The 23,052-nt window shown below is 70.9% G+C and overlaps 5 protein-coding genes across 6 annotated transcripts in view; 2 read left to right on the forward strand and 3 right to left on the reverse strand.

Moving 5' to 3' along the window:
* CDK5 (cyclin dependent kinase 5) overlaps nt 1-1,716 on the forward strand; it is a 3,551-nt gene extending 1,835 nt beyond the window's left edge. Inside the window, 4 exon segments of the mRNA XM_041473898.1 lie at nt 56-125; nt 691-751; nt 828-908; nt 1,202-1,716. Of these exon segments, the coding sequence (XP_041329832.1) occupies nt 56-125; nt 691-751; nt 828-908; nt 1,202-1,288 (299 nt within the window). The 3' untranslated portion in view covers nt 1,289-1,716.
* A 299-nt stretch (nt 1,717-2,015) lies between these two features.
* LOC121356977 (acid-sensing ion channel 1C-like) lies at nt 2,016-9,568 on the reverse strand. Its single transcript, XM_041473891.1, has 11 exons — nt 8,608-9,568; nt 6,120-6,270; nt 5,808-5,935; nt 4,850-5,000; nt 4,714-4,770; nt 3,813-3,966; nt 3,143-3,234; nt 2,996-3,075; nt 2,856-2,927; nt 2,708-2,754; nt 2,016-2,220 (listed from the first exon to the last, which is right to left on the reverse strand). The coding sequence occupies exons 1-11, from the start codon at nt 9,160-9,162 to the stop codon at nt 2,142-2,144; spliced, it is 1,566 nt and encodes a 521-aa protein (XP_041329825.1). The 5' UTR covers nt 9,163-9,568; the 3' UTR covers nt 2,016-2,141.
* ABCB8 (ATP binding cassette subfamily B member 8) lies at nt 9,199-13,049 on the reverse strand. Its single transcript, XM_041473899.1, has 13 exons — nt 12,906-13,049; nt 12,049-12,322; nt 11,446-11,601; nt 11,273-11,367; nt 11,097-11,202; nt 10,852-11,013; nt 10,684-10,769; nt 10,515-10,612; nt 10,289-10,394; nt 10,160-10,193; nt 9,894-10,030; nt 9,328-9,781; nt 9,199-9,219 (listed from the first exon to the last, which is right to left on the reverse strand). The coding sequence occupies exons 1-13, from the start codon at nt 12,980-12,982 to the stop codon at nt 9,199-9,201; spliced, it is 1,806 nt and encodes a 601-aa protein (XP_041329833.1). The 5' UTR covers nt 12,983-13,049.
* A 96-nt stretch (nt 13,050-13,145) lies between these two features.
* LOC121356978 (autophagy-related protein 9A-like) lies at nt 13,146-19,275 on the forward strand. Its single transcript, XM_041473892.1, is given in 13 exon segments — nt 13,146-13,882; nt 14,699-14,831; nt 14,985-15,028; nt 15,155-15,205; nt 15,208-16,103; nt 16,222-16,375; nt 16,878-17,057; nt 17,137-17,382; nt 17,450-17,613; nt 17,875-17,977; nt 18,402-18,483; nt 18,602-18,708; nt 19,019-19,275. Coding segments are annotated over 11 exon segments (2,142 nt in total). The 5' UTR covers nt 13,146-13,882; nt 14,699-14,701; the 3' UTR covers nt 18,694-18,708; nt 19,019-19,275.
* Nucleotides 19,276-19,632: 357 nt separating this feature from the next.
* NOS3 (nitric oxide synthase 3) overlaps nt 19,633-23,052 on the reverse strand; it is a 9,982-nt gene continuing 6,562 nt past the window's right edge. The window contains exons 15-22 of one of the 2 annotated variants that reach the window (XM_041473896.1): nt 22,757-22,944; nt 22,159-22,337; nt 21,674-21,884; nt 21,360-21,447; nt 20,875-20,996; nt 20,367-20,515; nt 19,925-20,119; nt 19,633-19,839 (exon numbers count right to left, since the gene is read on the reverse strand). In XM_041473896.1, coding sequence (XP_041329830.1) covers nt 19,717-19,839; nt 19,925-20,119; nt 20,367-20,515; nt 20,875-20,996; nt 21,360-21,447; nt 21,674-21,884; nt 22,159-22,337; nt 22,757-22,944 — 1,255 coding nt within the window. In that variant the 3' untranslated portion in view covers nt 19,633-19,716. The remainder of the gene's footprint in view (nt 19,840-19,924; nt 20,120-20,366; nt 20,516-20,874; nt 20,997-21,359; nt 21,448-21,673; nt 21,885-22,158; nt 22,338-22,756; nt 22,945-23,052) is intronic. The other variant, XM_041473895.1, reaches the window with a different exon arrangement.

The following is a 23,052-nucleotide window of genomic DNA, read 5'->3' on the forward strand; positions in this document are numbered from 1 at the left end:
GGGGGGGGGCCGGGGGGGGCTGGGGGCCTGTGGGAACCACCCCCTGTCCCCCCAGAGCTGGCCAACGCGGGGCGGCCCCTCTTCCCGGGCAACGACGTGGACGACCAGCTGAAGAGGATCTTCCGATATCCTGGGAATGGGGAGTGGGCTGCTGGGAATGGGGAGCCCAAAGGAGTGGGGACTCCTGGGAAGGGGGAATCCCCTGGGAATGAGGAGCTCAGGGAATGGGGAGCCCAAAGGAATGGGGATTCCTGGGAATGGGGAGCCCTGTCCGTGGTGATTCCTCTGGAATGGGGACCCCAGAATGGACTGCCTGGAAATGGGGAATGCCCTGGTAATGGGGAGCTTAGGCAATGGGGAGCCCAAAGGAATGGGGACCGCTGGGAATGGGGAAAGTCTTGAATAGAGAACCCCTGGCAATGGGGACTGCAATACCCCTGGGTATGGGGAATCCCCTGGGAATGGGGAGCCCTGTGCATGCTGATCCCTCGGGAATGGGGGATTGGGGGAATCCTGGAATGGAGAGCCCTCAGGAATGGAAACCTGCTGGGAATGGGGAGCCCTCGGGAATGGGGACCCCCTGGGGAATGGGGTGCTCTGAGAATGAGGATCCCTTGGAACGGGAACCCCCTTGGCGGGGCAGGGGGGCAGGTGCTGGGTGCCCCCGTGGTGGCCCTTGACTGTCCCCACGCTGCTGGGGACCCCCACCGAGGAGCAGTGGCCGGCCATGGCCAAGCTGCCGGACTACAAGGTGAGGGCAGGGGACTCGGGGGGTCAGGGGGAATAAGGGGGTCTGGGGGAGCTGGGGGTCACCTGTGTGTCCCCAGCCCTACCCCATGTACCCAGCTACCACTTCCTTGGTCAACGTGGTGCCCAAGCTGAACGCGACTGGCCGGGACCTGCTGCAGGTGAGATCCTGCCCCTGTGCCCCCTGCCCCTGTGCCCCCTGCCCCTGTGCCCCCTGTACCCTGTACCCCCTGTCCCTGTGCCCCCCACCCCTGGTGTGTCTCCCAGCCTGCACGCCCCCTGCTCCTGCTCCTGTCCCAGCGCTGTGTCCCCACACGTGTCACCCCTGCCCACCCCGTGGGGGCTCTGGCTCCTGGGTGTGGGTGCCCTCCCCGTTGCAGCCCCCTGCCCTCCTGGGGGGCTGTGGGACGGGGAGGGTCTGTGCTGTCCCCCCTCAGCCCCCCGTGCCCCCCAGAACCTGCTCAAGTGCAATCCGGTGCAGCGGATCTCAGCGGAGGAGGCCCTGCAGCACCCCTACTTCACCGACTTCTGCCCCCCCTAGGGCCCCCAGACCCCCTGAGGGGGGCAGCCCCCCGCCCCCCCAGCCGGGTGCCAGCCCATGCCAGCCCCCTGACTGCAGCCCCCCAGTATTTATTAGGTTCTGCCCCGGCGGCAGGGGGCTGGCACAACCCCCCGGGGGGGATGAGAGGGCTGGGACTCCCCCCAGGGACACAGGACTCACCCGGGGGCAGGGGGCTTCCCGAGGGCATGGGAACCCCCAGACATGGGGCCACAGGGCTGGTGGAGGGGCAGGACCCTCCGGGACCAGGTACAGGGACCCCAGGGGGGATTGAACCCCCCAATCTCCTCTCCCTACTTCCCCTGAGCCCCCTGTGCTGGGGGTCCCGGTGTGCCCTGAGCCCCCTGTGCTGGGGGTCCCGGTGTTCGTGGGTGATGTGCGTTCGGTATCCCATAAAGAGCTTCCCCCCCAGTGCTGCCTCCTCCTTCCTGGGGTGTCGGGGACCCCCGCTGCCGTGTGACAGACCCCCCCCACAGCCCCTGAGCCCAGCCCAGCCCTGTGACCCCCCCCCAGTGCTGCCTTCTCCCTCCCGGAGCGCCCAGGACCCCTGAGCAGCCGTGCCCCCGGTCCCCCCAGCAGCACGGAGCCGGGGCTGGGGCACCTCTTTATTTGGGGGGGCCGTGGGGAGGGGTTGCATGTCCAGCGCGAGGGGGCACAGGCAGCGCATGCAGGGACGTGGGAGCAGGGCCGGGGGGGCCCCTCACCCCCAGCCCCCCGACACCCCCTCAGGGGGCGGGGGAGGCCTGGAGGCCGCCCCGCGGCCCGGGGGTGTCCCCCCAGCCCCCCGGCCGGCGGGGGGGCGGGCTGGGCTCTGCGGGGGGGCCCGGGGGGGGCCCTAGAGCCGGGTGACGAGGTAGCAGGTTCGGGGCGACGCCGAGACGGGGCGGGGGGCCGGGCAGGGGGGGCCAGGCGCCCTGCAGAGGGGTAGGGGGGTCAGCTCCCGCTGCCACCGCCGGGCCCTGCGCCCTGCCTGCGGGGGGCTCTGCCGCTGCCCCCTCCCCTTGTGCCCCCAGCAGCCCTCCACCTGGGCAGGGACACCTCGCGGCCGAGCTGGAGCCGGGCTGGCCCCTGCCATGTCCCCACGCGGACCCCCCCGCCCCGCTGCCTCCCGGAGGGCAGGCTGGGGGACCCCAGCCCGGCTGAGGGGTGTCGGGGCAGGCGTACCCCGGAACAAGGCGCTGTGGGGGATGATGAGGATGGGGGATGTCTGCAGGGAATGGGGGGGGGTCTGCAGAGAATGCGGGGGGTTCGCAGGGAATGCGGGAGATCTGCCGCGAGTGGCCCCACACCCCCGTGCTGGCCCTGGGGAGCCCCCCGCGGACCCCCGTCTCCCCCGGGGAGTGACAGCCCCACGCCGCCCGTGCCAGCCCCGGGGGGCTCTGGTTGCCCCCCCGCATGTACCTGGGTGGGCGCGGGGCCGGGGGGCTGCCCGGGACCGCCGGGTGCTCCTGGACGGGCGCACGGAGGGACGAGAGAGCGGTGAGCGGGGGGGTGATGAGGTGCGACCCCTGGGCGGGGGGCTGGGGAGTGGGGGGCGCGGGGGGGTTACCAGGGTGCCGCCGTCGCTCCGGGGGCTCCGCTTCTTCTCCTTGTACAGGCTGAGGAGTTTGTCCCGGAACACCTGCGGGGGGCAGGTCAGAGACCCCGGCCCGGAGAGCCCCGGGCAGGGGGAGGCCAGGGTGGGCTCACCTCGTACAGGTAATCAAAGATCTCCAGGATGGTGAGGAGGCTGGCACCGATGAAGAGCCCCATCTGCCCCCCGATGTCACCTGTGCGGGAGTCACGTCAGTGAGGGCAGACCCCGTGTCCCCCAGCGCCCCGGGCCCCGTCCCTCACCCAGCAGCCCCGCCACCTCGTACGCCTTCTTCTGCTCGATCATCTCGTAGTTCAGTGCCTCGAAGAAGATGTCCAGGACCAGCACATTGTCCCTGGGGGACACAGGGGACGAGGGGGCAGTGTCAGCTGCAGGGGGGCCGTGCCAGGCTGGGGGGCTGGACTGTGCCACGGGGTACCGTGGGCCAGGGCAGAGGGGTGCTGGGCTGTGTGTGCCAGGCCATGCTGAGCCGTGCCGTGCCCTGTGCATTTCCCGTTTCTGGGGCAGGTTTGCACAGGGGAGGCCATGCCGTGCCATGCTGTGCCGTGCCATGCTGTCACACCACGCCATGCCGTGTCACAGCGTCATTTTGGGCTGTGTGTGACGGGGATGCCGCGCGTGGCTGTGCCGTGCTGCTGTGTCACACTGCCATGCTGTCCCAGTTCATGTCTGCTGGGGGATTCTGGGTGGGCGCCCTGTCACACTGTCACTCTGGGTGTGTCACTTCATGATGCTGGGGCCGTTGTGTCGCACTGTTCATGTCACGGGGCCGCGCTGTGCCATGTCACGCTGTCACACCGTGCCCTCTGATGCCAGCTGTCGTGCTGGGCTGTGGGGCTGTGTCACGCTGTGTGCTGGCGAGGCGGCGGGTGACAGCGCGGTGGCAGCGGCGGAGGTGGCGGTGTCACTCACGCAATGTACTGCTCCGTCTTGTTGAACTTCTTGGCCAGGTACTTGGCCGAGGCCTTGCTGGGGATCTTCACCATGGAGAGCTCCTTGCCGTAGCGCACCATGGCGCAGGGCGTGCGGCACGCGCAGTACTCGCTGTCCTTCGTCACCAGGAAGTCTGGGGGGGCGGGGGTGGGACGGGGACCCCCAGGACCCCTGCCCGCGGGGGGCGGCGGGGTGCTCCGGGGACAGAGCTGGGTGCTGGTGGTGCCACCCGGGACAAGTGTGCCACGGGCGCTGTCGGTGGCACAGGGAGGGGGCCCGGCCCTGCGCATCTGGGGACAGCGGTGACCCCCACCCCAGCAAGGGCACAGGGACACCAGAGCCACACTGTCAGTGGTGGGGACACAGGGACACCAGGGCCACACTCTCAGTGGTGGGGGCACAGGGACACCAGAGCCACACTGTCAGTAGTGGGGGCACAGGGACAGCAGGGACACTCTCAGTGGTGGGGGCACAGGGACACCAGAGCCACACTGTCAGTGGTGGGGGCACAGGGACACTACAGGGACACCAGAGCCACTCTCGGTGGTGGGGGCAGGGCCACACTGTCAGTGGTGGGGGTACAGGGACACCAGAGCCACTCTCGGTGGTGGGGGCACAGGGACACCAGGGCCACACTGTCAGTGGTGGGGGTACAGGGACACCAGAGCCACTCTCGGTGGTGGGGACACAGGGACACCAGAGCCACTCTCAGTGGTGGGGGTACAGGGACACCAGAGCCACTCTCCGTGGTGGGGGCACAGGGACACCAGAGCCACTCTCCGTGGTGGGGGCACAGGGACACCGGAGCTGCACTCACAGAAATGGGGGCATGGGCAGGCTCAGGGGTGCCCGGGGCGGTCGGGGGGCACGGGGTACGTACCCAGCGCGGGGTCGGCGCACTCCTTGTACTGCTCCGGGGTGCAGACGTTGGCATTGCCTGCGGGGAGGCGGCGGCCGCAGGGCGGGGTTGGTGCCTCGGTGGCGGAGCCCCCGGCCCCCGGCCGCCCCCCGCTCACCCGGCATGTGCACCATGCGGCAGTTGCAGTTCTCGGCCAGGTAGCGCGTCTCGCAGTCCAGGCGGCACGCAGTCAGGCTGTAGTTGGTGAAGAAGTCGGACTCGATGGGGGTGGCCTTGCAGTCCCCCCACGGCGGGGGCAGGTACACCAGCTGCCGGGCACCCGCTAAGGAAAACACGGCGTCCTGGGGCCCCGTGTCAGCCCCGATGTCCGCGGTGTCGTACCCGCGCCTCCCAGCCCGCGGCAGCGCCGTGCCTGGGGCAGAGCTCACCCCGCGCCCCCGTGCTGCGGGTCCTGCCACCCAGAGCCCCCGTCCCGCCCCGTCCCCTCCTTTCGGGGCACGGGGACGGGTGCTGCAGCAGTTGTCACCTGTACCGGTGCCACCGCGAAGTCTGGCAGGTGGCACCGGCTGGAGCAGGACGTGCCGGGGGGCGGGGGGGGGTCAGCGCCGACCCCCGCCCTCCCCTCGGTGCGGGCACCGTGTCTGGTGAAGGCCCAGCACCCCCCGCCCGTGGGTGCCAGGGCCATTCCTGCTGCCGCCGTGCTCCTGCCGCCCATGTGCCGGCACACGTGGTGACGCCCACCCGAGGCACCTAAATTTAGGTGTCTGGCTGCGGGGGCCGGGTGCCGCCACCCCCCGGCGGCTGTTCCGCGGAGCCGGGGGTCGCTGCGGAGCCCTGCCTGCCCGGGCCTGGCGTGGGGCTGCCCCACGGCGTGTGCCGTGCCCTGGCACGGTACCCGCGGCACGGCTGCGACGGGGTGTCCCCATGGACATGGCTGGGGTACCCGCGGCACTGTCTGCGGCAACACCAGGCCATCCCAAGCCCTCTGGGGTCCGTTCTGATCCATCCCTTCGGGTCACCATCCCGAGCCCTGCGAGGGTCCATCCCGATCCCTCCGGGGCCCATCCCGATCCCTCGGGGGTCTGTGCCCAGCCCCGGGCGCCGTGCCCGGATACCCGCTGCTGCTGGCAGGACACGAAGGTCTGGAAGCCAGGGGCAACGCCGAAGCCCAGCTGGTCAATGAAGGGCGGCTCGTCCTGGCTGTGGATCTGCACCTTCACCCCCACCTCAAACGAGGTCTCATCTGCAGAGCAGGGGAGGGGGGTCAGGGGCAGGGCAGGGGATCTCACCCATGTCCCCCCGGATGGACACGTGCTCACCTGTGCCCCCCCAAAAGAACAAGTACTGAGCTGGGACCCAGTGCTCTCACCCTGTCCCCCCAGACAGGCAGGTCTCACCTGTGTCCCCCCAGACGGGCAGGGTCTCACCTGTGTCCCCCCAGACGGGCAGGTACTCCTCCTGCTGCACGTTGAGCATGAGCTCCAGCCCGTTGCCGGAGCCGCCCTGCAGCGTGGTCAGCACCTCGCGGCCTGGCCCCCCCGGGTTGAACGTGTAGCACTTCCCCAGGCGTGTGAAGATCTGCGAGGACACGGGGCACACGTGGGACACGGAGACAGGGCGCTCACTGCCACTGCGGGGACCCCATGTGGACATTCAGTGCCACTGTGGGGACCCTGTGGGGACACAAGGACACACACGGGGACATGGCAGTGGGGATCCAGTGCCCCACATGAGCCAGGGCAGGGTCCCGGTGCCCTACAGGACCCAGGATGGGGTCCCAGTGTCCTGGGACAGGCTGCCAGTGCCACCAGGAGAAGGCGAGGGCGTTGATGGTGCCAGCCTGTGCTGCCGCGGCTCTGCAGGGATATTGGGTTTCCTCGTGGTTCCAGGGAACACGTGGGGACACTTGAGATGGGAGGACACAAGCCAGAACGGTGATGGGGACCAGGACTCCTTTGTCACAGCGGCAGAGGCCACCATGTCCCCCCCAAGAGCTGAGAGCCTGTCCTGGGCCAGCCCCCCGGGGACCCTCACCCCCACCAGGAGCCCTGGGGTGACCTTGAGTTCCCAGGGATCGGAACACACTGCTGGGGACCCTGGGGTGACCCCGAGCCCCCAGACTGGTCCCGTGGCCCCCAACTCCTGCCATACAGTCCCGTGGTGCCGTGGCCCTCTCTGCTGGGGTGCCCCACCCGGGGGTAATGTCCCACGGGGGGAGCGGAGGGGGCGTTGCTGTGGCAACCAGCTGCTCCCAAAGTGGGGACCCGTTGCCATGGCAATGCGGTGCCCAAGGAGGAAAGGGGGGGGCGGGTGTCATGGCAACGGCTGCCCGGCATGGGGATGCTGGGGGGGGCATGGGTGGGGACAGTGATGGGGACATGTCCCCAGCACTGCCAGTCCTCCTGCGCTCCACACTCAGGGTCACACAGGGACCCCCAGCCCTGCACCCTGGGGACCCCCAGCCCTGCTCCCCAAAGATGCCCTGTCCCCACACCCATCCTGCCCCATCCTGCCGGCCCTGGGGGATGCCAGAGGAGACACAGCTCACCCGATGGCCCTCGGGCCCCACCACGTGTCCAGGACCCTCGGGGACGCTGGGGCCCGGGCTGGGGTGAGGCGCAGGGACACAGTGCCAGAGCTCAGCACCCTGGCCTAGGGCACAGATCCCAAGCCAGGACTAAGACTGGCCGAGCCTGAGCATATTGGGGGCTGGAGCCAGGACCTTGCTGCCTAATCAGGCACGCGCCACCCACCCCGAGTCCTGTCTGGGGATCCGCAGCCCTGCTCAAATGTCCCAGGGATGTCCCAGCTCTCAAACCCAGGGCCATCACCAGCCAGGGGCCATCACCACTGCCTGGCTGGGATTTGGGGACACTGGCAGAGCAGCTCTGGCCACGGGCATGGGGGCAGGGGGGAACAGAGGGAGCACGGGGGGCACAGGGAGCATGAGGGCACAGACCTGCCAAAGCACAGCTCGACTCTAAGCGGCGTGCTGAATTAATTAGTGCTCCAAGATCACTAAGGGGACAGCAGCTGCTTGGGACAGCGATGTGGACTGGGCAGAGCTGGCATGGCAGACGTGAGCTGCCCACGCTGCTGCCTGGCGCTGCTGTGGCAGGAGGGGAGTGTCTGTGCTGCCCATGCCGCCATCACTGCCTGTGCCAGTGTCCCTGCCCGTCCTGCCCAGGCCACCGCCCCTGCCCACCCTGCCTGTGCCACTGTCCCTGCACATCCTGCCTGTGCCACTGTCCCTGCTCATCCTGTCTGTGCCACCAGCCCTGCCTGCCCCAGTGTCCCTGCCTGTCACACAAGTGCCACCATCCCTGCCTGTGCCACTGTCCCTGCCCTGTTCTGGGGGCCGCAGTGGGGCTGCTGCAGGGTGCTGGGAGCAGCATCAGGGGGTCCCAGCAGGGCTGGCACGAGGACCCCCACCCATGCCGGGCATGGAAGAGCTGCCCAGGGGAGGGAGCCTCTGTGCCAACTGTCAGGGCAGCGGCTGCTGCTGGCAGTGCCCAGTGGCACCTGAGGCTGGCACGGGTGGCGGGGGCTGCACCTGTGAGCACCTGTACAAGTGACACCCCGCACAGAAGAGCACCCCACACCTGTGAGCACCCCACAACCCTGACCATCCTGTGCCCACCACCGCCCCTGCATGCCAGCAGAGACCCCCCAGGCAGCCCAGAGTGCCCAGCAGAGCCCCGCTCCATCCTGGCACGGCTGGCAGCCGCCTGGCGCCCTGCAGCACCCAGGGTGGGGACACCCCGGTGTGGGGGTGCTGTCCCCAGCGGGGCGGGCAGCGGGCGCTGGGATGAGAGAGGGGCATCACCTGCCGGCGCCCGACCCCAGCAGGACTGCCCTGTCCCTGCGCAGCCCCGGGCCACGCGGTGGGTCCCTCCCCGCCCCCGGGGCACTCACCACGGTGAAGTTGCGGGCGGTGCAGCCGGTGCCGCGGAAGGAGCACTGCAGCAGCATGTCAGCCAGGTCGTGGCCCGTGCGGTTGTAGAACTCGGCCATGCTGAAGGGCTTCGCCTTGAAGTTCTTGAAGTTGGCCTTGTCGCGCAGCGCGGCCAGGACGTGGGGCTCGGCCAGCTGCGGGTTGCTGATCTCGTAGCGCTCGTTGAGCAGCGCCAGCAGCTCGCCCACGTGGTACATGTCGTTGCGGGTGATTTTGGAGAAGCGGAACTCGTTGAGGTTGCAGATGGTGATGGCCGGGAAGGTGAGGTTGCGGGCAGCCACCTCGTCCAGCTTGGTGACGTGCGGGTAGGTGAGGAAGTAGGCGACGCGCTCGGCGCACACGAGCAGCAGCAGCCCCAGCGAGCCCAGGAAAAAGCCGCCCCAGAGCACGCGGCGCAGGGACACGGCCCCGTAGGCGAAGACGTGGCTGATGCCGTGCAGCGAGGAGCTGTGGGCGAACGCCCGCAGGCTGGAGAGCCCCTCGCCCTCGCCGCTGCCCTCCGAGCCCCTCCTCATCCTGTTGCCGCCGGGGCCCCGCGGTGCCCCGCAGCCTCAGCCCATCGCCGCGCCGGGCTCAGGGCGCAGCCGGCGGGGAGGGAAGGGAGGAGGAGGGTGGGCAGGGGAGAGGAAGGCAGGAGCGGGGGGGCAGGACCGGCCGCCTCGCCCCCCCGGCTCCTTCGCGCTGCCGCTGCCGCTGCTGCCCGGCCGGTGCCGCGGAGCCGCGGGCGGCGCAGCGCAGCCCCCGTCCCGGCTCCAGCCCCGGTCGCGGCTCCGATCCCGGTCCCGGTTCGAGCCCTGGTCCCGGATCCGGTCCCGATTCCAGCCTCGGTCCCCTCCCCCCGATCCCGGTCCCGGATCTAGTCCCAGCCCCGATCCCAGTTCCAGCCCCGGTCCCGCTCCCGGCTCCGCTCCCGCCGCGGCGCAGCCGGGCATACACTGGGCGCACTGGGCAGAGGACTGGGGCGCAGGAGGATGCGCCCAGGGAGAGGCTGGGGGGTACTGGTACCTGCACCCAGGGAGAGGGTGGGGGGTACTGGTACCTCCTCCTGAGGGGCCCACGATGGCCACGGTCTGGCAGGGGGGCAGGGTGAGGCTGAAGTCCTGCAGGACAGGGTAGCCAGGCCGGGTGGGATAGCTGCAGGGAGAGGGGCAGGGGCTGCAAGGCTGTGGGGACACGGTGCCAATCCTCCTGTCCATGGGGTGGCTCAGAGCCACGGGGGGACAGGCAGGGGCCTGCTGGGGCCCACCTGAAGGAGACGTGGTCAAAGCAGATGTGTCCAAGCAGGGAGTGGGCAGGGATGGTGGCCCCCCCCTGCAGTGGCACGAGGGGCTCCAGTCTCAGCAGCTCGAAGACACGGGCGCCAGCACTCAGACCCCGCACCACCTGTGGGGGGACAACAGGAGCACCTCATGGCCCCCCAGACCCCACCTCACCCCCAGGGAAGGTGGTGAAAGCAGCCCCAAACCTGAATCGCCAGCCTCAAGGGGTGCCAGGACCCCTCACCCCACCTACCTGGCCCATCAGGATGGAGATGCTGGCCAAGGACCTGGGATGCGCAAGGGCAGAGGGTGAGCTCAGGGCTGTGCCCAGGCAGGCTGCGGGGTACAGGGGGTGCCAGGGGTACTAGGGGCCTGCCCTGACCTTTGCACTGTCTGCGAGGCCACCAGGAAGGACATGAGGTCACCAGGCGAGAGCTCGTCTCCAGCCATCAGGGAGCCACCCACGAAGATGGTTCCCAGGACGATGCCTGAGGGGTGGGGACAGAGCTGGGGTTTGAAGGGGACATGCGGAAGGGGCACGGAGGAGGTCCTGCCCAAGGGAGTGCCACCCCACAGCGCCCAGGTCCCAGCGAGTGACCCCCACTCACCGTTGAGCGCCAGGTTGGAGAGCCCCTGGAAGGCGGCGATGCCGAGGCCCAGCCGCTCGCTCAGACATCCGGCACGGTCCACCTCGGCACGGAACAGCCTGGGGCAGGCATGGGCTGGGGTCCCCTCTGCCACAGGCCCACCACCTCCCAGCCCCAGCCTTCCCCTTACCCTGCCTGCTGCTCCTCCATGGCAAAGGCGCGCACCGTCCGCACGTTGCCCAGCGCCTCGTCGGCCACCACGGTGGCCTTGGCCACCTGCAGGGACAGCGGGATGGTGGAGACGCCCCACGCTGCGGCCTCGTGGCTGGCAGGACGGGGGCTCTCGGGTGAGGGTTACCTGCTCCTGTGCCTGGCGGGACAGGCTGCGGAGGAAGGCGCCGATGAAGGCGCCGGCGGCCACCAGCGCCGGCAGCGCCACGAGCAGCAGCGCCGTGAGCTTGGGCGACAGCAGGTACAGCGACACGAAGCAGCCGGCGGTCTGGGTGCCGCTGCGCAGGCCCTGGGGGGGACACAGTGGGTGGGAGGGACCACCAGGATTGCCCAGGAGATAGCTGGGCTCAGCTGGGAGGTGGCCGGGCTCACCTGGGAGATGGCCAGCTTGAAGGAAGACTTGAACTCCTGGATGTCGGCCGTCAGCCGTGTCACCAGCTGCCCCGTGCGTGTGGCATCAAAGAAGGCCACCTCCTGCCTGCCGGGGGAGCGGTGGGTGGGGGTCCCTGGGCACCCGTCTCTCCCGTCCCCCGTCCCTGCCGGGTTACCTGAGCAGGGCGCTGAAGAGAGCCTTGCGCATGTTGCCGGCCACCCGCTCGCCGACGCGGGCCAGCAGCGCGATGTACCCGAAGGTCAGCAGGCCCTGCGGGACGGGGGGCTCAGGAGGGCTGGGGGGCACACCCGGGACCCCCCACCCACCCTTTGGGGGGTCGGCACTCACCTGCAGGCAGTAGACGGCGAGGAGGCGCAGGGCCGGGCGCCGCACCTCCCGCAGGTAGGTGGCAACGTGGCCGCGGGCACATCGGGCCACCACGTCCACCAGCTGGCCCAGCAGCACCGGGATGCGCACGTTGAGCAGGGCCGCGCCCAGCGCCAGCTGCGGGGCACACGGGGACAGGACAGGGCTGTCACGGCACTGGGACAGCGGGGGTCACACCATGCACTGGGACAGTGGGGGTCATGCCATGGCACTGGGACAGTGGCTATCTCGTGTCAGCACTGGGATGGTGGCCGTCACACTGTGCCACTGGGACAGCATGTGTCACACAGCAGTGGATACCAGGATGGTGGATATCACACAATGGCACCAGGACAGTGGCTGCCACACCTTGGCATGGGGACAGGTGGTGTCACGTCCCTTCACAGGAACCGTGGCCATCACACTGTGGCACTAGGACAGTGACAGGCAGTGGGATGGCAGGTGTCACACTGTGTCAGTGGGACAGTGGCCATCATGCTGTGGCACAGGGACAGTGTGTTATTCCACGGCACAGGTGTGACACAGGGACAGTGGGGACGAGGCCACCCACTCAGCCCTGCTCACCACAACAGCAGCTGAGAGCGCCAGGAGCTGAGGGCGCAGGAAGGTCCAGAACAGTGGCCAGTCAAAGGGGGTCTCCGGGGGGGTCTCTGGCGGCTCGGGAGCAGCAGGGGGTCCGGCGGGGACAGTGGCCTCCTGGCAGCGCGCAGCCGTGCGCAGCAGCCCCAGCAGCACGCAGCCCGTGGCCGAGCCCGCCAGGAGCAGGCGCCGGGGGGCCGGGAGGGCTGGGGGCAGCCGGGGGGGCACGGCCAGCCCCAGGCGCCCCCCATACCTGAAACTGGGGAGAGGGGTGAGAGAAGTGAACCTGGGGGCGAGTGAACCTGGGGCAGCCCGCACGGATCAGCCCAGGCGCCTCAGAATCCCCTGTCCCCCCAGCAGGAGTTGTGCTCCTGCCCCAGGGGAGCCAGCATCCCCCAGGCCCGCCTGGAATCCCGGAGCCCTGGCTCCCCCCGCAGGAGTTGGGGTGCCCCCACCACCCAAGGGCCCGTGAGTCTGGGCACCTCCCGGCCGCCGCAGGTGCCAGCTCCCCGCACCGCAGCACACCCAGAGGCGGGGTGACCCCCAAGGTGCCCGGGGTCCCCAGGACCAGCCCTGACTCCCGTCCCGCTGCTCCGGGAAGCCCACGTAGCCCCAAACCTCCCGGGAGCCCCGGCCTCTCCGCGGTCCCCCCGCAGGGATCCGGGTGTCCGGGAGCCCCCGAGAGTTCCTGGGACCCCTGGCTTCCCCCGCAGCCCGACTCGCACCCCCGGGACCCCCGCGACCACCGAGTCGGGGCTCCTCCCAGCAGGAGTCGGGGTTCCCGCGCTCCCAGGGAGCCGGGGCTCCGGGCTCCTCCCGGGATGCCCCGCACTCCCCGGTACCTGCGCCCCGCGACGGAGGGCGGTCGCAGCCGGGTCCAAGCGCCCGCCGCCCGCAGCAAGAGCACCGGCAGCGGCATGGCGGCTCGGGCGGGGCGGCACCGGGGGCGGCACCGGGCGGCGCGGGGCGGGGGCCCGGGGCGGGCGCGGGGCCCCCTGAGCGCCCGGCACCGGCGGGGACCGGGCCGGCACCGAGCGGCCAGGTGAGCAGGGACGGGGCAGCGGTGCCGGGGTCACGCCGCTGCTTTCCGGGGTCCTCCAGCCCCGCCGCTGCCCCGGGAGCGCAGCCGGGCGGCGCGGGGCACCGGGCGGGCGCGTGCCCTGCCGCCGTGGCCGTGCCCGTGTCCCCGCGTGCGCTCCCGGGTCACTCGCGGGGGTCACCGGCGAGCCCCGTCCGTGTTCTTACGGCGCAGCCATATGTCACCACCGGGGCTCGTGTCACCACGGGGGTGGCACCCTGCCGTGTCCCCGCGGGCAGGTGTCCGTGTCCCCGTGCGGGGTCGCGGGGCTCCCCGTGACACAGGTGACGCTGCGGAAACACACGTGTGTCCCGGCAGGGTCACCGGGGCCACTGCCCGGGGCCGCCGTGTCCCTCGGGTGCCACGTGCCCTGGGCTCTGTCCCTGGCCCCGGGGGTGTCCCGGCTGCCCGGCCGGGGATCCCCCGACCCCCCCCACCGTTTACCCTCTGGGGCTATTTTCGGGCTCCGCGGGTATTTTTGGCTTCCCGATGCGGAGCTGGTTGGGGACGGGCCGTGCCGGTGTCACCCGCCGGGACACCCGATCCCGGGGGATGCGGCCGCTGTCCCCAAGCGGTGTTGCACAAGTGGGGTCGGGGCCCTCTTGCTGCATCAGCCCCGCGCCGTGAGTCAGCCCCGGACAGGTGGGGCCGGACGGTGTCACCCGCGGCCACCGGCCTGGCCGGACAGCGGCTGTGGCCACCGCGGGGGACGCTGGTGACGCGCGGCGCTGCGGGGCGGCGGTAAGGGCACCGTGGGGGTGGACGGGGGGTCCCGCCCTGCTCCAGCGGTGGGGGTCCCATCCTTCCCCAGGGGGTGATGGTCCCATCCAAGAGTTTGGGGTGTCTTCCAAGAGTTTTGGGTCCCGTCCTGCCCTGTAGGGGGTTGTCCCCCTGCCCCAAGGTCCGGGGTCCTGCCCTGCCCCATAGAGGTGGGGGGTCCAGTCCTTCCCCGGGCCGGGGTCTGCAAGGCGTTGAGAGGCCACCAGGGCTCGGGACTCGGCACCGAGCGGCCAGGTGAGCAGGAACGGGACAGCTGTACCAGGGTCACTCCGCTCCTTTCCGGGGTCTTCCAGCCCCCGGAGCGGGGTCCTGAGCTGGTCCCGCTCTGGGCTGCTGCCCCCGGCTCCGTGGGGAGGGGGCTCTGTGGGGTGTCTGTGGGTACACGAGTGCATGGGGAGGGGGTTCTGTGGGGGGCTGTGGACACAGGGGTCCGTGGGGAGAGGAGTCCCCCCACTCGGGCCGGGCAGCACAGCATGGCCTGGGGGACGGCTGGGGGAAGTATTGGGGTCCCTCGGACCTTGCAGGGGGTCCCTCCCGGGGAGCCCTGCAGGGTCACGGCAGGCTCTGGCACTGGCCGGGCCGGTGGGACAGGACGGGCCGGTGGCATCTGCGGTGTCACCTGCCCGCGGCCGGGGCCAGCTCAGGCCACCCGAATTCGGGGCACGCGGGCGGCGCTGCGGCACCCCGGTGGCATTTCCGGTGCCCCACATCTGCCCCGGCCCCCCCGCCCCCCGCGGCGGCCCCGTGGCGGCGGCAGGTGCTCACGGTCCCCGGCAGGTGATGGCGGAGCTGGGAGAGGAGGACCGGGACTACCGGGAGTACCGGCGGCTGGAGGATTGTGAGGAGGACTCGCCCCCCGGCGAGGAGGAGGAGGAGCAGCTGCTGCTGCACGTCACCGAAGGACCGACAGGTACTGGGGTCCCGTCTGGCGGGGGATCCGGGGTCCCGTGAGCTGTTTGGGGACCCCAGGTGGTGTTTCTGGGTCCTGGGTGGGGCGCGGGGTCCCATGGCGGGGGGCGCAGTACCGCATTCCCACCTGATCCCCGCGTGTTTTTCCCCGCAGACTCGTGGCACCACATTAAGGACCTGGACAGTTTCTTCACCAAGATATCCTGGCACAGCCCCTGGTGGCACTGTGGGGGACATGGGGGAGCATGGGGTGACTCGGGGTGGGGGGGGGGGGGGGACATGGGGGGTCCGTCGCCCCTTCATAGTCTCCTTAACCCCCCCCACATCTACCAGTTCCACCAGAGGAATGGCTTTGCCTGCGTCCTGCTCTCGGACGGGGCTGTCAGATACCACCAGGGGGCTGGGGTCTGGGCTGGGCTCTCAGGTGCCGCGGGTGCCCGGTGCCATGCCGAGTGACACCAGCACCGAGCAGCGCTGGGCCGTGCCGCGGGTGCCCAGTGCCGATGCCCGTGCCGTCGCCGCAGGAGGAGCTGTGTAACCACAGCTGGCAGTCGGTGCAGGCCCGGCTGCTGGCGCTGCAGCGGCGCCAGCCCCTGTGCGTGCCGCGCCGGGAGCTGACGGAGCTCGACATCCACCACCGCATCCTGCGCTTCCGCAACTACACCGTGGCCATGGTCAACAAATCCCTGCTGCCCGTGCGCTTCCGCCTGCCGCTGCTGGGCCCCGTGGTCTTCCTCACGCGCGGCCTGCAGTTCAACCTGGAGCTGCTGCTGTTCCGCGGCCCGGCCGCGCTCTTCCAGAACACCTGGAGCCTGCGGCCGCAGGTGAAGCGGGCGGGCGCGCGGCGGGCGCTGGCGCGGGGGCTGGCGCGGGCGGCCGTGGTGCTGGGGGTGGCCAACCTGGCGCTGTGCCCCTGCGTGCTGGGCTGGCGCCTGCTGCTCGCCTTCTTCAGCTACGCCGAGGGGCTGAAGCGGGCGCCGGGCAGCCTGGGCGCGCGCCGCTGGTCGCTCTACGCGCGCCACTACCTGCGCCACTTCAACGAGCTGGGCCACGAGCTGCAGGCGCGGCTGGGCCGCGGCCACGCGCCCGCCACCAAGTACATGGACTCCTTCAGCAGCCCGCTGCTGGCCGTGCTGGCTCGCCACGTCGGCTTCTTCGCCGGCTCCGTGCTGGCCGTGCTCATCGTGCTCACCGTGTACGACGAGGACGTGCTGACGGTGCAGCACATCCTGACGGCCATCACGCTGCTGGGGCTCGTGGTCACCGTGGCCAGGTGGGTGCCGGAGCGGTGGTCACGGTGGCCAGGTGTATGGGCCACACCCTGCGCTGTGCCATGCGGGGCCGGGTGGGCAGCGGGGGGCTGAGGTGGGACCCCGCCCGTGCCCCTGCAGGTCCTTCATCCCAGACGAGCACGCGGTGTGGTGCCCGGAGCAGCTGCTGCAGCGGGTCCTGGCTCACGTCCATTACCTGCCCGAGCACTGGCAGGGCCGCGCCGGCCGCGCCGAGACACGAGCAGAGATGGCACAGCTCTTCCAGTACAAGGCGGTGCGTGCAGCCCCCCGCTGCCCGAGCCCCCCTCCCCAGGACCCCACTCCCCTGGGACCATCCTCTCCCCGTAGCTCCCCAGTCCCAGCACCCCACAGACTGGGAGCCCCCCATCCTGGGACTTCCGAGCCCTGGCACTCCCCACCTCAGGATCCCCAGCCTGGACCCCTCAACACTGGGACCCCCTGTCCCAATCCCCTGTCCTGGGACTCCCCCACCCCCAGGACCCCTCGGAGTGAGAGCTTCCTGTGCCAGGATCCCGTAGCCTGGATCCCCCACACTGGGACCCTCCTGCCCCAGGCCTCCCCACTCTCGAGGCACCTCCATCCTGCTTTGGAATCCCCCACGCTGAGATCCCTCCCCCCCGGGCAGCCCTGCCCGAGGACTCCCCTCCTCAGGACCTACTGCCCTGATACCCCACCCTGGACATCCCACCCCAGCGCTTCCAAATCTGGGACCTCTACCCCGGGACACCTCCTGATCCCGCTGCCCCCCACTGCAGGTTTTCATCCTGGAGGAGCTGCTGAGCCCCCTCGTGACCCCCCTGATCCTCATCTTCGCGTTTCCCCCCCGCGCCCTCGACATCGTGGACTTCTTCCGCAACTTCACGGTGGAGGTGGCGGGGGTGGGCGACATCTGCTCCTTCGCGCAGCTGGACGTGCGCCACCACGGCAACCCCCAGGTGGGCACGGCGCCGGGCCGGGGCGTTGCGGGGCTCTGCGTGCCCTGCTGGGGTGTGCCACGTGTCGCTGTCCCCGCAGTGGCTGTCGGAGGGACACACGGAGGCCCCCCCGGAGCGCCAGGCGGAGCACGGCAAGACGGAGCTGTCGCTGATGCGCTTCGCCCTGAGCAATCCCCGCTGGCGGCCGCCGCCGCCCGCCCGCCGCTTCCTCGGCCACCTCCAGGCGCAGGTGACCCGCGACGCGGCCACCGCGCCCGCCCCGCGGCACCTGCTGGCCGAGGGGCCGCTGGCCGCGTCCCTGCTGTCCGAGGACTCGGCCCTGGCGGTGAGTGCGGGCGCCTCGGGGGGCTGCGGGATGTTTTGTGTGTCTCCCGCTGACGGTGTCCCCGCAGCCCGAGGCGCTGGTGACCAGTGTCCTGGCGGCCCGCGACCCGCGCTTTGGGCAGCCCTGCAGCACGGCCAGCGCCACCGCCAGCCTGCTGGCGTCCCTGCGGACCCCCCTGGGGACCCCGCCCTGCGGAGCCCCCGACAGCCCCGCGGAGCACCCCGAGGACAGGTGGGGACGCGGGTCGTGAGGAGGGGTGACCTGGCGAGGGATGGGGGATGGCGGGGCGTGGGATTGGGGGACAGGGCTGGGAAGGGTGTCAGGGCAGCCAGGGGTGTCACTGAGGGGGGCTGTCGTGGTGGGGAGGGGAGGGGGTGTCACGGTGGGCCGGGGTGGCAGGGAGGGGTGTCGGGGCGGGGAAGGAAGGGGTGTCACAGCGAGGAGGGGTGCCGTGGCGGGGGTGTCACGGCGTGTCGCCCCCCGTGCCCCAAGGCCGGCGCTGAGTGAGTCGCGGCTGCGCAGCCTGAGCCGCTCGGCGCTGCTGGCCGAGGTGGCCTCTGCCGAGATGAGCCTTCACGCCATCTACCTGCACCAGGTGCGTCACCCGCCGTTCCGGGGTCCCCCTGCCCACAGCACCCCGGGACGCGGGTCCCTTGGGGCTCCCTGGTGTCTCTCACCAGAGCCTCACCCCCTCTGCGTGCTCTGCCTCACCCCCGGAGCCCTGCCTGGCCCTGGTCCCTTGTCCCCCGTCCCTCGTCCCCAGTGCCGTTCCAGGCTGCCCCCACCCTCCATGACCCGCTGGGTGACACCCACCCTCCGTTCTCGGCCACTGACCTCAGCTGGTGTCACCCATGGTGCCCCTTCTGCCCCCCTTTGGGGCTGGGGAGTGTCCCGGGCACGGGAGGCTCCGAGTGCCAGTACGGGGGGCTCTGCTGTGCTGGGGGGCTCCAACAGCAGTGTGGGGGTCTGGCTGCCTCCGGGGGCGTTCTGAGCTGTTCCCTGACCCCTCTGCCCCCCAGCTCCACCAGCAGCAGCAGCAGCAGCCGCAGGGCCCCGGCCCCCAGCCCGCGGGGGCACCCAAACACCCCTTCGTGACCACAGGTGAGCCCGGGGGCTGTCCCGGGGGCTGGTGGACACTGCTGACGCCCCCCCACCGCGGGGCTGAGCCTGGAGCCGGGGCAGGGGGGTTCTGGAGGTCCTGACCCCCCTGTGCCCCCAGGCTCGGCTGCCCGGGCCTCGCAGCTGCGGGAGATGCCGCTGGGCGGGTGGGCCGAGGAGGAAGAGGAGGAGGAAGAGGAGACGATGACGTAGCCGGGCCCGGCGACGGTGGGTGGGGACACGGGGGAGCGGGGGCCCCCGGGACTGGGACATGGAAACCCCCGGGGGTGGGAGATGGAACTCCTCGGGGATGGGGGACATGAAGACCCCCAGGGCTGAGGGGACAGGGACTCGGAAGGGGCATACTGGGACACGGAGGGGCTGGGGAACAGTGACCCCCGGTCTGGGGAACAGGGACCCCTGGGGCTGGGGTTCAGTGGGGGCTGGCTGCCACGTGTGCTGGGGTGCCCAGTGTTGGGGTCCCCAGGTGGCAGGGTCCCTGCTCGGGGTCCCTGCTGACTCCCCGTTCCCTCTGCAGGGTCCTGGTTGTGCCGAGACCCCCCGGAGGTGCCGGGGGAGCCACCAGGGGCACAGTGGGGGGCTCGCCGTGCCCACTATGCTGCCAGGGGGGCCCTGTCTGTAGGAGCCCCCTGCTCGGGGCGTCCCTGGTGCCCCCACTACGGTGCAGGGCCAGGGGTGCTGCCAGGGCCCCCCCAGGTGCTGTTTCTGGGGGGCACAGGGCTGGTGCCCCCCGTGGTGCCCCGAGCACCAGCTGAAATAAAGGTTTACAGAGGGGCTGTGCCTGCTGGCTGTGCCCGGGGTGAGCTGGGGGTCTCGGGGGGCGACGCCATGGGTGGGGCTGTGGCAGTTTGGGGTGACACTGGGGGTTTTGGGCAGGCGGCAGCAGTGGTGGTGGCAGGGGGTGCACTCACCTGCAGCCACACAGGTGGGAGCCACAAGACCATGGCTGTGTCCTTGTGCCCCCCGTTTCCCACCCCTCAGAGCCACAGGCTGTGTCCTTGTGCCCCCCGTTTCCCACCCCTCGTGTCTGGAGCGTGGCCAGGTGCCCCCAGCGGTGTCACACATCCTTCCCTGTGCCACCTCCCGTGTCCCCAGTGCCACCGCAGGAGCCGAGGTGTCGGGCCGGGGGTATCAAAACTAAACCTTTACTGGGGGGTGGCGGGACGGGGGCACAGCCACAGGGAGCCCCTGTCCCCGCTGTCCCCGTGTCCCCGCTCAGGGGGCGGGGCCCGGGGGGCGCCGCTCCTGCAGGGAGAAGGACTGGCTGCGGATGCGCAGGGCCACCTCCTGCGTGCGGAACGTCAGCCCGAAGATGTCCTCGTGGTAGCGGTTCTTGTCCTGCGGGACAGGTGTCAGGGCCGGGGCCGCGACCCCCGCGGTGCCACGGGTGTGTCCCCGTGGTGTCCCGGGTGCCAGCCCTTACCCTCAGCTCGCTGATGACGTCCCCCGCCTGGCCCAGCGTCATGTCGCCCTCCTGGGCCAGGATGTGCTGCACGGTCTGCAGCACCTCGGTGGCCATGGTGACATCCCCGCACACGTACATGTGGCCCCCGCGCTGGCAGAGCACCTGGTGCACCTCGGCTGCCAGCTGTGCCCGCAGCACGTCCTGCACGTACGTCTGGGGACACACAGGGACCGTGGCGTGCTGCGCCCACCCACCCTGTGCCCAGCTCCCCATCCCCGCCCTGACCCCCTGTGTGCTGTCGCTGTCCTTGTTTGTGTCCCCAGCCCCTCACCTCCAGCTCTGTGCCACCTGTCCCCTCCGTTTCCACCCTCACCTTGTCCTTGTCCCCAGCTCCACGCCCATCCCAGCTGTCCCCATTCCGTCCCCGTCCCCCCGTGCCACACGGCTGTCTCTGTCGCACCTTGGGGCTGCCGGGCTCGCGGGAGAAGGCGGTGAGCACCTGGCTGAGGGCGCCCTGCTGCCGCGCCTGCTCCATCTCCTCGCGGTAGATGTGGTCCAGGGCGGAGGAGCGGCAGCCGAACACCAGCACCATGGGGCCCAGGGGGCCGCCTGCAGGGGACAGTGTCCTCGTGTCCCCACAGCCCCGCTGTCCCCTGTTCTGCAGCCCCCCGTGTCCCCACGTCCCCAGTCTCCATCCCCTTCCCCGTGTCCCCACATCCCCTTCGTCACTGTCACCACGTCTCTCGTCCTCCATCGCAGTGCCACCATGTTCCTGTGCCCATGTCCCATGTCCCCCACACCCCCATCCCTCCCATCCCCAGGTCCCTGTTCCCACATCCTCCCAACCACCAGTCCCGCCGTCCCCACCCCCATGTCACTGTTTCTCCATCCCCTTCTCCCGGGCTCCCGTGGCCCTGTACCCTGCCCCAGCCCCCCGTGTCCCCCGTGTCCCCGTGTCCCTGTCCCACCTCCGGCGCGCAGCAGCTGCAGCCGGTGCTGCCAGAAGCTGCGGAAGGGCGCCACGCCGGTGCCGGGGCCCACGAGGATGCAGGGCGTGTCGGGGGCGGGCGGCAGCCGGAACGAGGGGGCCCTGCAGCAGTCGGGGGTCACCCGGGGGGGCTTCAGCCCAGCCCCGGCTGGGGAGGTCGGGAAATGGGGCGGGGGGAGGCTGGGGGTGTGGGGGGTAGGCTGGGACGTGCAGGGGAGCAGTTGAGGGGGACAGGCAGGGATGGCAGGCAGGGGACAGGGAGGGGACAGGGAGGGCAGGCACAGGGACAGGGAGGGCAGGCAGGGGATAGGGAGAGGACAGGGATGGAGGCACGGGGACAGGGATGGCAGGCAGGGGACAGGGAGGGCAGGCACAGGGACAGAGAGGGCAGGCACGGGGACAGAGAGGGCAGGCAGGGGACAGAGAGGGAGGCAGGGGACTGGCTGCAGGACAGTGACCCCTTACCCCCGGATGAAGGCTGGCACTGTGTCCCTCGGCTGCAGCCGCGCCAGCCACGAGGAGCAGACGCCGTAGTGGAGGGGACCCTGCCCGTCTGTGGGGACCAGAGGGGACCGGTGGGGCTGCGGCGGGGGGCGGAGAGGCAGCCCCTCACAGAGCCCCCCGCAGAGGCTGGCACTCTCTGTGCCCGGGCAGGAGATTTGAAGGTGCTCTGGGGACACTGGAGGTGTTCCAGAAACCCCGGAGCGGAGCTGAGGTGCCCTGGAGCCCCGGAGGTGCCCCGGGGGTGCCCCACCGCCCGTGCCCATCCCGCCGCTCACTCTCGCTGTGGTAGGTGACGACGGCCACGGTGAGGTGGATCTCGCCCGGGTGGGCGCCGGGCGCGGAGCTGATGGAGTAGTAGCGGGGCTGGAGCAGCGGGAGCTGGGAGAGCAGCAGCGCGGCCGGCAGAGCCACGGACGGGAACTCGGCCAGCACCTCCGGCAGCGTCGGGCACCGGAACCACTTCCACTCCTCGTACAGCCGCGCGTCCTGCGGGCACACGGCTGGCACAGCGGGGACCCCGCACTCGGCCCCCGGGGACCCCCAGTGCCTGGCACCAGCCCGGGGTGGGGGGCAGCATCCCGGTACCCCATGAGGCAGCGGATCATCGTCCCAGAATCAGGGAGGGGATCAGCGTCCCAGTGTCCCGACTGCAGGGGAGCTGGCATCCCAGCAGCCCAGTATGGCAGCCAGATGGGGGAGTGGGCACCGCGGTATCCCCGCTCCCCCAGCCCCTCTCCGGGGGTGTCCCCCACCCCCTCACCTGCGCCAGGCGCTGGAGCCGCTCCCGCTCGGCGGGGTCCCGCGCCAGCGAGCCCAGGAGCTGCAGGAACTGCGGGCTCGGGGGCGCCGCCACGTCCAGGTAGAAGGTGAGAGCCTGGGCCAGGGTGCAGGGGGGCAGCCGGGGCTGCAGCACCCAGCGGGGCCCGGGGCTGGACCCGCCTGCGGATGGGGGGATTGTGGCGCTCAGCTCTGTTCTGTTTCCTTCCCCGGGCCCTTCCTCTTGTCCTTCTTCCTCCCCCCTTCTTCCTTCCCCTCCCGCCGCCCCAAGTCCTAACCCCTTTGTCTTCCTCTTCCTCAGTCCCTTCCCATTCCTTTCCTCAGCCCCTTCCTCTCTCTTCCTCTGCCCCAACTTCTTCCCTTTCCCCTTTCTCTTTCTCTTTCTCTTTCTCTTTCTCTTTCTCTTTCTCTTTCTCTTTCTCTTTCTCTTCCTCTTTCTCTTTCCAAGCCTCAGCCCCTCCCCATCTTCCCGCGGGATCCCCCAATCCCCCCGTGTCCCCCCGTGCCTGAGGGGTTCCCCCAATCCCCCGGTGTCCCCCTGTGCCTGAGGGGTTCCCCCAATCCCCCCGTGTCCCCCGTACCGGCGGGGTCCCCGTCGCGGCTCTCCAAGGCCAGGGGCTGCTCGGGGGGCGGCGGGTCCTCCACGCGCTCCAGGACCCCCCGCACCAGCTCCTCGCGGTTGGCGGGGAACACGCCCAGGTGGTCGCCGGGCAGGTGGCGCAGCCCCCCCTGCTCCGCGCAGCCCACCCGCACCAGCAGCGTCTGCCGGCTGGGGACAGCGGGTCAGCGGGGCAGGGGGCACGGCGGGGGGAAGGAGGGGTCAGCGGGGCAGGGGGCAGACACGGGGTGGGGATGCGGGGGGAAAGCGGTCCCGGGG

The sequence above is a fragment of the Pyrgilauda ruficollis genome, unplaced genomic scaffold, assembly GCF_017590135.1.
Source record: "Pyrgilauda ruficollis isolate IOZ18807 unplaced genomic scaffold, ASM1759013v1 scaffold306, whole genome shotgun sequence".
In the NCBI taxonomy this organism is placed as follows: Eukaryota; Metazoa; Chordata; class Aves; order Passeriformes; family Passeridae; genus Pyrgilauda; species Pyrgilauda ruficollis.